At 48.3% G+C, this 15,380-nt stretch overlaps 2 protein-coding genes across 5 annotated transcripts in view; one reads left to right on the top strand and one right to left on the bottom strand.

The window, feature by feature from the left end:
• Positions 1–659: 659 nt before the first annotated feature.
• On the bottom strand, positions 660–11,385 carry KCTD10 (potassium channel tetramerization domain containing 10). 2 transcript variants are annotated; one of them, XM_042865970.1, is made up of 7 exons: positions 11,305–11,385; positions 10,250–10,463; positions 6,042–6,211; positions 5,675–5,764; positions 5,064–5,116; positions 4,243–4,438; positions 660–3,745 (listed from the first exon to the last, which is right to left on the bottom strand). In XM_042865970.1, the coding sequence occupies exons 1-7, from the start codon at positions 11,305–11,307 to the stop codon at positions 3,527–3,529; spliced, it is 945 nt and encodes a 314-aa protein (XP_042721904.1). In that variant the 5' UTR covers positions 11,308–11,385; the 3' UTR covers positions 660–3,526. The 2 variants fall into 2 exon arrangements, with proteins under 2 accessions (XP_042721904.1, XP_042721905.1); XM_042865971.1 differs by having other exon boundaries at positions 5,675–5,761.
• A 138-nt stretch (positions 11,386–11,523) lies between these two features.
• The window catches only part of UBE3B (ubiquitin protein ligase E3B), a 20,331-nt gene continuing 16,474 nt past the window's right edge, over positions 11,524–15,380 (top strand). Inside the window, exons 1-9 of one of the 3 annotated variants that reach the window (XM_042865610.1) lie at positions 11,524–11,576; positions 12,087–12,272; positions 12,422–12,635; positions 12,720–12,840; positions 13,363–13,422; positions 13,748–13,852; positions 13,948–14,044; positions 14,367–14,452; positions 15,182–15,264. In XM_042865610.1, the coding sequence (XP_042721544.1) occupies positions 12,475–12,635; positions 12,720–12,840; positions 13,363–13,422; positions 13,748–13,852; positions 13,948–14,044; positions 14,367–14,452; positions 15,182–15,264 (713 nt within the window). In that variant the 5' untranslated portion in view covers positions 11,524–11,576; positions 12,087–12,272; positions 12,422–12,474. Of the gene's footprint in view, positions 11,577–11,676; positions 11,832–12,086; positions 12,273–12,421; positions 12,636–12,719; positions 12,841–13,362; positions 13,423–13,747; positions 13,853–13,947; positions 14,045–14,366; positions 14,453–15,181; positions 15,265–15,380 lie in introns of those variants that run through there. The other 2 variants (XM_042865611.1, XM_042865609.1) reach the window with 2 other exon arrangements.

Below are 15,380 nucleotides of genomic sequence, written 5' to 3'. Positions count from 1 at the left end.
ATGGAGTTGAGTCTCTCAAGCAGCATGCAGAGGTATGTTTGTAAATGTAGCAGTGAGGTTGGCACAGGTATTCCTGAGTTGGTGCATCATCTGGAAATCCCAGGAAGATCCTTCCTTGTCTCCAGGCACAGGGGAAGGAAAACGTCTTAAAGTAGTACTGTCCTTGCTTCTCCCTGCAAAGCAGCTATGCAGTGCAGTGAGGCTCCACAAGTGGTGATGAACAGGACAGGTGACCACACTTTTCTTTTAAGAGGGGACATGCAGATTTGGTGTAATTTGGTTCAGAGGAAACCTTCAGCAGCAAGAGACTGAAGCTTCGTCTCCCTTTGAGGAGCTGCAATTCTGCTCGCTCCTTAGGAATGCAGTTCCCTCTAGCTGCATATTTTGGCAGCTATGAAGAGGTAGAATGCAGGAATTCCCTTTTGCTCTCTCTGGTGCCTCATGTTGAGGCCAACCTGTGTAGCTCCTGCTTGACTGAGGCTGCAGCCTGAATGAGAGCCAGATCACTGGTGCCTTGGCTGTGAGTGGTTCCAGGAGGTAAAGCTGATAGCTAGGGGAAGGTGTGTGGTATTTCTTACTGAAAGTTCTTTCTAGCTCCAGGGACCATGAGGACAGCGTGTTAGCTACTGAACTTCAAGCAAGTAATAAATCAACTCATGTAAATATGAAATATCTTCTAATTTATTTCATGTTATGCTTTAAAAACAAACAAACAAAAAAAAAAAACAACAAAACATTGCAAACAACAACCATACACTGAAATCCATCTTAAGGTTTTTTTGTGTGCATAAAATAGGAGGGAATGATTGTACAGAACACGAAACAAAACAACTCCATTAAGACTAAAAGGTAAGACTGGAGCGTGGAGACTTCCACAAGGGCTCTGAACAGGTGATGTCCTGCAGCAGGCAGAGCTCAGTGTGGGCTCTACAATCTGCCTTGTCTGAATACAGGAGTGACTGCTTTGCAGAAGCAAATGCATTCCCAGCTTAGCCCTGAGCCAGGGGCTGGTGTTACTGGACTGTTTGGCCCTAACTGCATCACAAGCTACTGATTTTTAGGTAAGCTTTTCTACATTACTCCAATGGAGGGGTTGGAAATAGCCTGCAGGCGTAAGATTTCAGTTGGCTCTGTTCTGCTTCAGCATTAGTGGCTGTTGTTGGGTGCTGCAGGGCAGCATGCATGAATCAAAGCAGGCAGGTGAGCACAGTTAACATCATGCAGCACTAGCTAATCTAAAGAACTGCTTGGGGCCAGGGTAGCTGCCTCGTACCCCATCTCCCTCTGAAAGCTCTATTGGCAAAACCATTTAAAGTAAAAGGCTCGGGAGCTGAGAGCATTTGTGCAATGGCATTAAGTGGCTGTGGGAGATGTTCTTGTTTTACTGAGACTTAATGAACAAGGGCAAGCAGCCAGTAGGTAAGGGATGTTCTAACAGCAGACGGTGGTACATCTTTGTTACACAACTGCAGCAATGAAAGTTAGGAGTGTGTTACAGATCAGAAACTTGTAAACAGCTCAGTCGTGTCAAAGTACACAGTGCCAAAGAGAGCACACGCCCCAGCTTATCACATAAGGCAAGAAGGGAGAGGCACTGTGTCCTGCACACCAACAGCCTAAACTATGGACTTGTATGAACCCAAAGTGTGTTGCACTGGTGACAAACGTGTGTAAGTACAGCTTAGAAGAAAAGCTGAAGCTGCTGAACTGCAGTGTAACCACTGTGTCTGGGTACTACTCAGTTCTTACTCATCAGTCAGGAGCTGAAGAAAAAGTAGAGGAGACAGGGACAACCACCACTGCCACAGCCCCTGTCTGAAACTTGAAGTCTTTGGTTACGAGGAAGACAACTTCAGCCTAACTCTGAAAGCTGTTAGTTGTACACACTGCTGTAAAACTGCTTACTGCTTTATTTTACATCCCAGATAGCTGAGCTGCAGAGGTTGCTACTGAAACAAATCAGTAACGCAGCTGGTGATGTTGACTGTGCCTTTGGTTTTTGAAATGCCAGTGTGCCACAATCGGCCCTGAGCCAGGACTAGGAATCCTTACAGCAGGAAACCTGCAGCAGCGAAGGACCTCACTGAGTGATGCAGAGCTGCCACTGTGGGACACCCAGCCATTGGGGCCAGCAAAAAGTACTCCAGGTGAAGAGTCAACAAGGTCTGAAACAGCCAAAGTACTCTGGAGTCTGGCACAGTGGCACCTGACTGAAGTTTAAGACTTCCTACTGCTGGTTTCTCTCTCTCAAGCTTTTTTACATTAACCATTACAGCTGCAGCTCTTCTCATTCTCCATTAGCATCCAATCCTAGTGAATAATACGCTCTCTTCTGCCACTCTGATACTTGACTCCACACTAGGCAACGCGAGACTAGGAGGTAGATAAAAACATCCATTCATTACTACTCTCAGAAAACCAGACACTACAGCATTCTCTGCACAACATTTCAGCTTCATCCTTTCATATACAGCTGCCATTTCTGCCGAGAGACTTGGAAAATGCTCAGGTTAAAGGCAAACAGGGATTAACCTCTTCTGGGCCTTCAGCTCTATACCAGCACTCTGTACTGCCCTCTCTCAAAGCCAATGCTCCTGTAATAGCTGCAGAACTGAGCTACAGCTGCTGGCCTCCTGCCTACACAGGGCTGGCACTGCGTGTCAAACCTGTTACAAATTTTAACTTGTGGTAAAGAATGCATGGCTTATGGATGGGTGAACTGAGGGAAATAAACTTCCCAACAGCGATGTGGGGTCAGGCTTTGACTGGTAGCAATACCACCCTAAGGGAAAGCCACCAGGCACAGTTAGCTCCTGCTCCTTCTCTTGAAGGAATTTCAACATCTCCCATCCTTGAATCATACCAAAAAAGTGGGGATGGGCCTCTCCACAACTCAGTGCTGGAGAAGCTCCACTGAACCATGGAAGGGGGGCCTGAGAGCAGTGGGAAGCCACAGCCACCTGCACAGTCTGGCAGCACTGGGTTCCCTCTGCCTCAAGCTTCTCCTGCTACCACCTGTCCTGCCAGCAGTCACACTGAGGCACTCCTGAGCTACCAACATTATCACCTGACCTGGAAGGAAGGGAGCTCTGCAGCAGCTCCACTGTGCTTCTGCCATGCTGCAATGCCTAGGAGACTGGGGCAGTGAGAGCCAGGAGGGAAGGCATGTGGCTGCCTGACTTCTGTTGTTTCATTTGTTTTTTAAAGTGCAGGATAATTACTAAAGCCAAAGGAAGCCAGTCTTCTTCCTCACTAACCACAAAATAGCAAAGACAAGAGGGCTACAAACTCAGGGCATTTCTCCAGCTGTTCAGAGGGCTTTTTACATACCTACCATACGCCCAGTAACCTTATTTATTCTCATCCTAGAACTACCTCGTTTAAATACCCCAAATAACCTACTGTGTTACAAAACGTAATTTACAGACTCGTTGAACAAAGAGAAGCTGCCTGGTCCCCTGCTGCAGACAATCCATCAGGAGAAGGGCAGCACCTTCCAGACAGACCCCTGCAGCCGCCGCTCGGCTCACTGGTGCAGATGGGCTCTGTCATCCGGACGCTTGATGTGGATCCTCCGCACGCGTTCGATGCGCTCTCGCTCCTCATCTTCCTCCAGGTGATGGGAGCGGCCAGCTGCCCCTCCTGTGGCTTCCAGGAGCGCGTTGTCGGGTCCCCTGCCGTCCTGGGACTCGTACAGCAGAATGTTCAGTGTCTCCTCATAAATGCGAGCTTCTGGGAACTCCACCTGCCCACCGAGAGAGAAGGCCGCTCTTACCTGCTGCAGGCACCTCGCTTCTCCTCCTGAAACTTCCCTGTTTTTAAACATGTCTTAGCTGTACTCCACCCACACAAACCCATCCTAGCACCAACGTTTCGCCTTCAGCCTTTTAGTCCCAGCTGGCAGTTTTTTCAGAACTGGCCAAACGTCTCTGCAGGGAGGTATGCCACTGCCTTTACACAGGAATGGACAACAAACGTGATTAAGTGCACAAGTTTGTCTGAAGATAAGAACTGGACTGAACTTGCATTATGTAACACCATAATTGCCCTGTGTTAAGCGCTGCATCCAGTCAGTCCCTGCCCCAGCAAACCCACAGGATGAGCTCCACTACGCTGCTCTCCCATTCTGAATGGCGTTGATTATTCTATAGAGATGCTAGACAATGAAAAGTGTGTTCAGAACGGAACAGATGTCAGGGTGCCAGCCTGAAAGCAGTGGCGCCCCGCTGCTGTTTACTGTACCTTTGTCTGTTTTTTCTCAGTAGCATAAACAATGGAAGTGCAACAGACTTCAGCAATCTTCCGTCCCTGCCCGTAGAAAGACCAGCAGCAGATCTCGTCTCCAATCACATCCTTTATAAAGAGCACTCTCCCATTAAACCTCAAGGACAGCTTATCAAATAGCTCAATGTTTTTCAGCATGTTGTCGTCAGAGTTGCTGTGAGAGACAGAGAAGGCAGCGGTCGCATCAGGGTAATTAAAATAGTAATGCAGAGCAGAAGGATTCAGGCAGTGAGCATTTGCAGGCCCACAAGCCCAGCTTCTTTTGATTTACTGCACATCAACAGCACTGAGTAACGCTCGGGCAAAATGGATGTCAAAGGCCATTTCATCCTCACAGACACATGAAACCCTTCCTGACTTCAAGCTCAGCACCAGCTGGATGAAGACAGTGTTTTGTCATGAAACTTAAACACAGGCATAAGGAATGGCAGACAAGGTCCCAGACTTCATGATTTTACCACTTACTGACAATGCTATGGCAGGCTTTCTGTATTCAGCCAAAGTGCTGCAGCCCACGGGGAGCACAGGCCAGCAGTTGGCCAAGAGTCTCTACCAGCTGCACCTGGGTGTTAGAGGAACCCCCATCACAGAAATAGCACATGCTCAACCTTCTGTGGATGCCAGTAGGCCCTCCTGACTCAAGTTTGAAACTAATTGGGAAAATACTGAGCTCATGCCAGCTCCAATCTGTCACTGGTTCTGAGTGTAGAAAAAGCAAATACGTATCACGGAATTGAGTCTGTGAACAACTTCAAAGAACTACTGGTTCAGTCATTTACCTGGTGTAGGAATATTTGTTGTTGCTTCTGTTGTATAGCAACTTCACTGCCGGCTGTAAAAAAGCCAACACACACATCAGTTAGAGGACATGCAGTAAGCAATGGAATCCCAGCTCCAGCACCGCACGGCAGAGGAGCTGCAATATAAAATGGCACCATTAGGCTCAAACTCGATGGGATTTTGTTGTTGCTGCTGCAAAACTGTTGTGTACCAGCTGGTAATGGAGACACAATCCCTTCTGATCCCTTTTGGGACTAGATTGTAATTCATCCTCACCCACCACAGCCAGCAGGCAGAAACAGGAGTCACCAATTCAACGTAGCTGAAGAAACCATCTGTTGTTGTTTATTAGAGCAGACAAACCAACGGAAGACCTAACAGCCCTGATGAGCTGCTCCATCAGCCTGCTTCTATCTACGGCCTCCACTGTAACACCTTACGTGGAGACAGACATGGCCTGACCAACATCTGACTTTTAATTTAGAAGACACATTTAGCCTGCTGTAGATTTCCAGCTCAAATATTAAATGTCATTTCTTAAGGACTTGGTCAAAATCCCAAGCACATCCCAGCATCCTCTCAAGCTACAGCACAGTCTGGTCTTTCTTACCTTGTTAGAAGTGGCTATAAGTTTTTGCTCTTCCTTGGAAGAAGTGATAACTGGTACCTTGCAGAATGGTTCGTATGCATCTTTGTTCTGCTGAAACAAGAACCAAACAGCAGCTGAATGTACACAGCCCTTAAGGCACACTCTCATGAGCTGGGAACGTCCCGCATTTCTGTGCCACAGCTGAAGAACCACCAGCTAAGTGTGCCATCTGCCTCCATAAGCTGCACCCCAGCTTTGGAAAGGCAGCAAGCAGACACCAGCAGTCCATCCTGCCATGTGCACTGAAGCTCTGCCCACCTCAAGCAACCTCACCTCCACCCTTCACAGCAGCCAGAGCAACCCAGCTCCTGTTGGCTTCACAACCTACCTGCAAGGCTGCCTGGCACTCGTCCACCAGCCCCTGGACCAGGTAATACTTGGCTTCAGCCAGGAGCTCTTCAATCTCCCTGCGGCTCTCCGGGAGCGGCACAGCGCCGTCACGCAGGTAATTCAGGATTGTCCCAAAATGTTTCCCGCAGCGGTCGATCAGGATCCAGCCTAAGGAAACAAGACCACAGTAGAGCAAACGTGGCAAAAGACGTGGAGCCTGGCCTAGGCCTGCTGCAGCAGGCAGGTTCCTGCCAAGAGAGCTCCAGCTCCGTGCTCCCTTTGGCAATGGGAGCAGCAGAACGCTGTATTTGCACGGGGAACTCGCTGCCTCCTCCTGCATTTTTCAAGTGCGTATGTGGGAGGAAGGTAGGAAGCTCACTTGTTTCTCACAGTTCCCAGTTATTGACAAACGATTAACTGTTACAGAGGAAGGAATTCTTCTCATTCTCAAAGCAATCAGCTCTGTTCTCCCTCTACTCCCAGGATCCCTGACTTACATGTACACGTGGCTGGTTCTTAGGGAGACATTTCTTACTCCGGCCAACCAAACTCAACCACATGTAGGTTTCCACACCTGAACACAAAGAGACCCACTGCAATCCACCACCTCCATCAGAGGTGCAAAAAAAGGTCAGAAAGAGAGCGAGCACAGATGCTGGATGTGTCACCACCAATTCTGTTCCAGTCTCCACGTTCCCAAAGTGCAGTTATTCGGTAGAGCAAAATGCTTACTGGCACAGTCTGGAGCTGCTGAAATCCATGATGCAACAGCACACAGAATGTAATGTATGGATGATGGGAATGGGGTAAAGGAAAGAGAACAGCCACAACAAAGCACTTTCCAGTTAGCTGTGACGGGAGGATCCCTGTCTCACCTCTTGCTGCCAGTCTGCTGCTGGACCCTGAGAAGCCTTACGCAGTGTTGAGCCTCAAGTTTCCATAAATGAACAGCTGGCCACCCTGATGGGCTGCAGCTCAGGAATGCAGCGAGGAAACGCTTGTGGGGAAGGAGTCATATTTTGGACAAATAAGGAAAGTAGGTTAAAGCAGAGCCTGTATGTTCTGCATGAATGGAATTACGAGTAAAAATCTGAATGTTTGGGTAGGTTTGGAAAGTGAACGCAGCCCTTTCGTGCTGTTCTGAGGAGAAACTGAGACACTCTCCAGCAGTTCACTGTGGGCTCTCCGTCTCCCTCGTTACCCTGCTGTCTACACAATGCATGCTTCCAATTGTAATTTTACAGACTGTAATAACAAACTGGAAAGCTGAAGGCAGGGTAACTAGAAGCAGAGAAATAAAAGAACAAAAGACCGATCCAGGCTAATAAACGCAGTACATCTATCGCAGCAGAGCAAAAAGCCCATTTGTCAAGGCAGAGCTCTCCCATTTCGAAGAGACAAGGGAGCACAGGGCATGCTAATAAACAACAACATCCACATTCCCAAAAATGCAGCCATTGACAAAGCATTTACCAGAGCTCAGCACAACCTGAAGGGAAGTAATGAGAGGGTTGAGAGCAGAATGATGACCCCCAAACTTCTTTGTTATCATCTCTGCCGCAAGCCTTTCTGTAGGCTGTAAAAACGTGCTGTGCCTTGACGCTTACAGATGGCAAAACCAAAGCAGAATTGCTCACTTTGAGACAGAGAGGAGGGGGGGGATGAGAAAATATTTTGAGCAGCATTGCAAAATAGAAGCGGCTGCTAAAGCAGCTTTCAAAAAACCCTTCTGTTTGACCCAAACAGCCAAAGCCGCAGCCAAAAGGAGATGACTCACAGGAAGGTGACCCTGCTGCCACTCAGTTATGGCTGTGCAGGGCCCAACAAGTGGGTCTTCAGCCTTTTAAAGCCATTTTCTAGCTGCAGCATTACAAAAACGTGCTGCAATCCACGCCGTGCATCAGGCATACAGTGTTGATGAAATGCACGTGCACACATTTCATCTTTAGGAAATTTACTTTCCTTTTTCACAAGAGCTCTCAGGGACACCTTCCAACCACTAAGCAAGGCTACATTTCCTGACCAAGCCCTGCCAGATGAAACAACAAGCCTGACACTGCTGCCTGATGCTTGACAGCCTTACAAACAGCCGGCCAAGGAAACCCCCACCCTGATCAACCAGTTAACAGTGATGTGAAGAGAAGGGAAAGCAGAAAGGAAAACTGGAAACAGATGGAGGCGGTTGGAAAACCCACAGCCTTTTACCCTCTTCTAAGCACAAAATAAAATATTTTAAATATGCTGACTTGCTCGGGAACAAATTCTAAGCTGAAAATGACCATCTGTCATCCCCAGCAGAGAACTCATCTCTTCTCCTGGAGTCCAAGCAGCAGCTTGTTGTAATTGTTACGCTTTGAGAACGAGCTCAGATGATGGCACTGGGGTCAGAAGAATGCATCCAGATGAAGAGAAAGACACACAGTGTGAAACATTCCACAGATTGCAAAAAAAAAAACAACAAACCAACTTCATTCTTTCCAGTTTCTCTGCAAGTCTGGCTCCTTTTCCTGAGAAACTCTGTTTGGTGCCAGACTTTGGGTGCGACCAATTGACAGTATTTTGACCAACCTCAGATACAGAGAGCTTCCTCTGACAGCTCTAACACCATTGTCCCAGTTTCCAGCAACGTGCCAGCAAGAGGGAGATAAAGCAAGAGCTACTGCCATAGGAGTGTCTCAGTTACAGTATACAGGAAGTATCAAATTCCCATTAAAGCACAAATGAGCTATATGGAACAGTCCCATGCAGGCACAGTGGAATTCACAGCAAAGTAAGTATGAGATTTTACATCTTAAGCATGGCATCTTAGCAGAGTGAACTCTGGATCTGGGGTCCTAATGTCTGCTGCTCTCTGGGAGAAAGAACCTGCACCTATGGGCAGACAAACTGCACCTTGCCCTGCAGCCCACAGACCGCTGCTAATGCCATACAGCAGCTGAAAGCTTGCAAAAGGCCTGGTAAAACAACTGCAACAATGCAGCCTTTCACCTTCCCCCCAGCTTAAACAGAAGCTTGTAGCTAAAATGGGGATATTCTGATGATTAAGTTGTTGGCTTTTTTTTTGTTTTACATTTTTTCTCCTTCCAAGCAACTTTTTCCTATCTCAAGAAAGCTTATTATGAGAGCCCCACTAAATCCATTACTTGTTCCACGTGGCCTCCAAATACAGGCTATTCTAAAGCACTAAAGTCCAATTCATCGAATGAAGCAATACATTTTTTGTGTTTTCAGCAGCTTCAAACAAAATTTCAAATAATTAACCAGCTCCAAGGAAGGTGTGTCAGGCCTGTAGGATCAGCAACGTGGCAGCTATTGTTACAGAAAAGGTATCCACTGATAAACACTGAGATAGGCAAAGTGCCAGCATGTAAATTGAAAGCCCCACTTTGAATTAAGCTCTGTATCCTCCCACAGAATGAAAACACTGACATAAAACGACAGCATCAGCTGCAAACAACCATCACACAAACACATTTCAGCTCTGGTATGAGTTTGAATGTAAACATCTTTAAGCATCTCAGGATTAGAAAAAAACCAACCTATCTGGTAAGGAAGCAAAGTATTTGAATGCTGCCCCTTTAGAAGGCTGCAGTTTGACACAATGCACATTCTTGCTCTGTAGATGCTTCACTTGGACAGACCCTCCTCCTCACTCCCTTCTTTTGTTGTCTGTAATACCATAGCAAAGTTCCTAAAGAATTTGCACTGCTTTTGCTCCACTGAAGCCAACAACCTGTTATTCCCACATGAAAATAAACTCAGCCTTCCAAAATCATCTTTTTTGCTCAAAAAGCACACCACTTCCAAGTTTTATATTTATATTTCAGATAAGGAAACAAGATGAGGAAACAGCCTTCTGAGCTTCCAAGTAAATACGCAAGTCCTGACTCAGAGTTTCTCAACCACAATCCTCACAATTTTCCACATACTTAAGAGCTTTTGTGTTAGCATTTCACAAGAAAAAGCCAGCTTGTGCTGTCTGGGCCTGAGAGGAGCCCATTCTGGCTCTCAACACCCTTTTGGTGTTTAGCCAACTAGTCAAGCCACACGTATCCCTCATCTCACATCTTTCATCAGCTGTCTAAGATGAACTTCAACACTAATCAGAATGCCCCATCACTACACATTTCTCCCTCTTCTCCAACTTTTGGTCCAACCTCTCCCAACCAGTTGGAGCAGTACGAGGGAAGCAAGGCGCACCCTTACCTTCACTGTCTGTCAGAACCTCCATTCTCCCACTGAACATGGCCTTGAGCATGGTGTCCTGCTTGGTCAGTGTCTGCATGGTGGTGTAGTACAGGGCCCCGCCAATGTTCAGCTTGACATACTTGGAGCTCGGGCTTGTTCCCTTGAAGGAGGTCGTGCGGGTGGCAGCTGCCGGCACTGCTGAGCTCACCACGCTTTCTCCCGACATCTCTTCCTGCAAGCAAAGAGTCACCAATCAGAGCCCTATAAGGACCAGCCTCAGCACCTCTTCGAAATCTGCCCAAACGCTTTGGGTGTTTTAACGTTGCCTTCTATGTGGAAGAGACAGCCGGCAGCCAATGGAAGCCAAACAGCTCAGAGGAAAGAGCTCCTCGGGTGCTGAGCACTGAGGAAATCAAAGCTTTCCAACCGTCAGACAAAAGCTGCACCTGTTTCTTTCACAACTTTTAAAGCTTTGTTTCATACATAACCTGGTGTGCAACCGAGGCCGTTCCCAGCACACAGACCAAGCACACTTCCAAAGGAACCAACATTTCCTGGAAGCTTTCCATCTCCTTAAAGCTCCCCACAATGCTCCCGCATCTCCCAGCATACAGAACTGCTGCTCTGTATCCCCTCTGCCCGTAATGCTCACCCCAAATTAACCCAGGGGAGCTAACGAGGCCTCACGTCGTGCCAGGAAAAAGCCGACATTACATCAAACTCTGTCTCCGCGTTGCAGTGCGCTGTCACACGAAGCCTGCAGCTGCCTCAGGCGGACGGCACCGGGCCCGACACCCTTCAGCTGCCTGATTACCGCGCTAATTGATTTCAGCCCGCTGCTATAAAAAGCAGAGCAATCCGACAGCGCCCGCACCGCCAGAAGCCGCGACAGGCGCTGGGGCCGCCGTGGCTCCTCTCACAGAGCACCTTGATGTCCCGGCCCCACGGCTCTGAGCCGCCCCCGCCGCGCCAAAGCTATTCCCGGGGGCTCGGCCTCATCCCCACCTCCTAGGAACAAGAGCGGAGCCCCCAGGTCCTCCCGCTACCTCCCAGCCCCGCCGCCTTCTCCTCACCATGAAGGGCGCGACGCAGCCCCACGGAGCGAACGTGCGGACCGCCGGGCGGGGAACTTCCGCCCTGCTCCGCCCACTTCCGGTCCGACGCCCGTCTGCTTCCGGTGGAGCGCTGGTGCGCTTCCTAAAGCGTTCCGATGCGCCCTCTCAGCTCTATCAGGCGGGGCCGGGCCGCGAGAGGAGAGGAGGACGGAGAGCGGCGCGGCCCCAGCGGGCGGCGCGGCGGGGAACGGAGCGGGTTGGGCTCGCTGAACCGCGGCACAACCGGAGCGGTGCGTGGGGAGGAGGGAGGGAGCGAGCGGAACAGTAAAGGAGCGGTACAGGTTGCCGGCCGGAGCCGCGGCACGGACGGGGCTGCCGGGCTCGGCCTAACGGGCTGCCCGGGGCCCCGCTCGGCTCCGAGTCTCGGGAGGTCGCTCTGGGCTGCGTGAGGCCGTTCCCTGCTCTGGGTTGGCCCGGGGCTCCGGGTGCCGCTGTCCGCGGAGCCGCATCGCCTCCGCCGCGTTCTTGGGGGTGTGCGGGGGGAGGTGAGTGGGGCAAATCGCCCGTCAGCCGCCCTCAGCGCGGGCTGGAGCCGCTGGGCGTGCTCGTGCCTGCGGGCAATGGGTGCCACGCGCTTGGCTTCCCTCAGATGAGCTCAGGTTCGGGTGCTGGCAGGGGTGGTGGTGGTTCTGTCCGTTTTGTCTGGCTCGGCGGCAAGAAGTTGCCTTCCGAGGTTTCTTCATCCCTTTTGTAGTGATCTGTAGGTCTGTTCTTAGTTACGTTAACTTTCTTGTTTACAGAGAATGCGTCAGGCTGGAAAGGAGAGCTGGAGTGAGAGGAGCAGATCACAATGACTACAGAGCACTGATTGGTGTTCACTTGTTTACTCAGCTTTTAAAATCTGCATGCCTGCATTAGGGTGCAGAGTTCACTCAGATGATGTCCATGTAGATATCCGCGCTCTCCTATTGCATACTCATTGGCAGGTAACTTGGCCTTTGCAAAGGCTGCATTTTGCATCATTGGTTCTGTGCTGTTGAATACCCTCCCTCCCCCATTTAAATGACAGATGCATGCAGTCCTAACATCTGAATTGCCTTTGTGTGTTTTCTTCTCTTTGCTTCTCCTTCCTCAGGTGCTCCCTGCAAGGATCGTTCCATTACGTTCACCTCTTGGTCAGTCATAAAGATGTTCAGTGCCAGCCAGTCCTCCAAAGCCCAGTTCCTGGACAAAGCACGGCAGGCCCGCGAGGAGCGACGTGAGCTGAAGGAGAGGGAGCGTGCTGCTGTGCAGATCCAGGCGCTGGTCAGGAGGTTCCTCTGCCGATGTCACCTGCAGAAGGAGATCAGGTGTGTGGGGTTCTGCTCTCTGTGCCTTGCTCTGATCTGGAGAGGTGGGTTTGTAACCACTGCTTGTATTCCTCTCTTTCCTAGGAGAGAAGTGGAGGATTTCTTTGGGACAGCTGAACCTGGGGCAAGTAAAAGAAGCGCTCTTTCTGTCTTCAGAATTGCTAGGAAGCTGCTGTTTGTATTTAATCATAAAGAGGACAAAGAGGTAAGGTTTCTACTCTGATATTCTTCTTTCAGTGACGCTATCTAAATATATTCAACATGTTAGTATATTATCTAGTGACCACGTAGGTACCTGCAATATATTTTGGCTTCAGAAATGTGATCTCTGCTCTTCTTGGAGAAGTCTGCCCATAGGACTGAAATAGAAGAACCCTTGAATTTTTCAGTAGTGGTTCTGTTCTCAAGGCACGGGTTAACAGATGATTTTCCTGCTGACCCTGCCAGCATCAGTAATTGAGCAGTGCCTTGCAATCAGTTCTCCAGGCACATCCACTGTGGCAAATCAACAGAGATCTGTCCTCACACAGGCAGATCTTCTGCATTGCTCTGGCATGATGTGTAGAAGAGCTTTCAGGGAATGAGGCATCAGTACTGTCAGTGGGGAATGCGTGTATGACGTTTGTTTTGATATGCAGCTCCCTCTGCTGAGCTGTTCCTAGTGCTTTTCCAGAATAGCCCTTACTGTAGTCAGAGCTAATGTTACCTCTTTTCTTTTGTTTTGCAGAGATTTGAAAAGCTGTGCCGTTGTATTCTTAATAGCATGGATGTTGAGAATGAACCAAAGGTCAGCAGGATTTTGGGTGGGAGGAGAGGGGAGCTGTGTGTGGAGATTTAGGTTGGTGTTGTTTAAATTATCTAGCTTTCAAAAGCTCCTGAGAACACCATGGTGAATGTTTGGACCGGTTCCTCCGAATTCCTCTAATGTTTTTACAGTGCCTTTCTGTGGTGGCTGGAATGCTTTGACCAAGTGTTTTCTAAGAGAAATAACTTGGCTCCACTGCTGGGTTCAGTGGGGCCCTGAGGAGATCATTTGTTACAAATCTTCCTGGTAATGTGTCTTGCCTATCAAATACTGATCACTGCTGCCTTTTGTGTCCTGCCTTCCTCAGGTGTGGTATGTGTCACTGGCACTCTCCAAGGATCTCACGCTCTTATGGATCAAACAGATCAAAGATATTCTGTGGTTTTGCTGTGAATTTCTCAAGCAGCTTAAGGTAATTCATATTTTGTTTCGTTTGCCTGTGTCTAACAAAGCTGTAGTTTAGCACAGAGCTAATTAGGTTTATTATGTCGGTGTTTGTTATTGCAGCCTGACATCTTACAAGACTCTAGACTGGTCAATTTGCACCTCACAATGCTTGTCACTTTCACAGACACTTCTACCTGGAAAATCCTTCGGGGAAAAGGTTGGTGCATCCAGTTCAGTAAAGGCACAGATCTGGGGTGTCTCACACCACTAGTATTCAGAGGATATAGGAATGCATACTTTGTGTGTTTGCAGGAATACCTAGATAATGTAGATAAGTATAGTGAGGAAAGATGACTCTTATAGCTTAAGTGTTTTACTGAGATTTGATGTAAAATACTGCTAAAATGGTTGCCTTTCAGATAGGGGAAAGCAATTGGTGCAAGAACAGTTTAAGCTGATAAATCACTTTGTAGCTTGTAAGAGAATAAGCAGTGCAGCTGTGATATTGCTTTAATAATGTCACTGTTTTAACCTGGAAGGTGAAACCCTGCGGCCTGCCATGAACCACATCTGTGCTAACATCATGGGACATCTAAATCAGAAGGGATTTTATTCCGTGCTGCAGGTCAGTCTCAGGCTGGTACAACTATGTCTCCTATTTACTGCAAGCAAGCCCCAGTTTTGTTCTGCAGTCCTTGTTCTGAAAAAGCTTTTATGATCTCTGTGTGATGGTGTGTAGGGGAGAGGCTGGATGTGAGCACTGCTGATTTCTGTGTGGTTGTGTTTTTCTCCAGAGCAGTAAGGATACCAAAGGATACACAAGGAGATACACAAAAGGAGGTGTTCTTTTTGTCTCCACTGCTGAATCTAAATGCTACTTAATCATCTCATAATGAGATGTAGAGGGAGTTTATTCATAAAGAGCAAGGGCTCTCGACTGCTTTTTTTGCAAACTTTGCTGCTGACTTGCTGTATGAATTTGGTTTGTTTACTGTTCTACTGGGGAAAGGAACTGATGTCCTTTTAATTAATCTTTTAAAATGAGGATGATATTACTAAGCAGCTATGAGCCTTGCCTGTTAATTCTAAAAAGCCTGGGAACCCTCTGAGTACAGTTCTGGAGTTCTGAGTGGAGTTCTGGAGAAGCAAGAACAGAAGGCAATCTAATTTGAGTCAAGTTCCTCCATATGCCATCATAAACCAAAAGCTCTTCTAGTTCTGCCCAACAATTGGGAATAACTGGTTTCTAGGTCTTTGTGTGTTCTTGCTCTGCTTTGAAAGCGAACACAGTCTTTCAAGAACAGTTACAATCTTTTTCTGAATTCTGCAGGTTTTAATGTTTGTTTTATTTCAGATTTTGCTAACCAATGGCTTGGCAAGATCCAGACCATCCCTGTCCAAAGGCTCTTTAACTGCCATCTTCTCTCTTGCATTGCGGTAAGGCAGCCTGAGCTGCTTGGGGTGAGACACAGCCAAAATTCTCTTCGTAGAGCTTTGGAAGTCCTGTCTCTCTCTCTCTCTCTCTCTCTCTCTCTCTCTCTCTCTCTCTCTCT

Source organism: Lagopus leucura, unplaced genomic scaffold (genome assembly GCF_019238085.1).
Source record: "Lagopus leucura isolate 7727_CA_CO unplaced genomic scaffold, USGS_WTPT01 Super-Scaffold_806, whole genome shotgun sequence".
Classification (NCBI taxonomy): Eukaryota; Metazoa; Chordata; class Aves; order Galliformes; family Phasianidae; genus Lagopus; species Lagopus leucura.
Note: the sequence above shows the minus strand (reverse complement) of the source record. Positions and strands in the feature narration are given on the sequence as shown.

Coding starts and splice junctions, on each gene's coding strand:
- KCTD10 (XM_042865970.1), bottom strand. Junction 5,765..6,041: donor AGTGCCAGGCAGCCTTGCAG/GTAGGTTGTGAA, acceptor TTCTTGTTTCAG/CAGAACAAAGATGCATACGA. Junction 4,439..5,063: donor AACAAATATTCCTACACCAG/GTAAATGACTGA, acceptor TGTCTCTCACAG/CAACTCTGACGACAACATGC.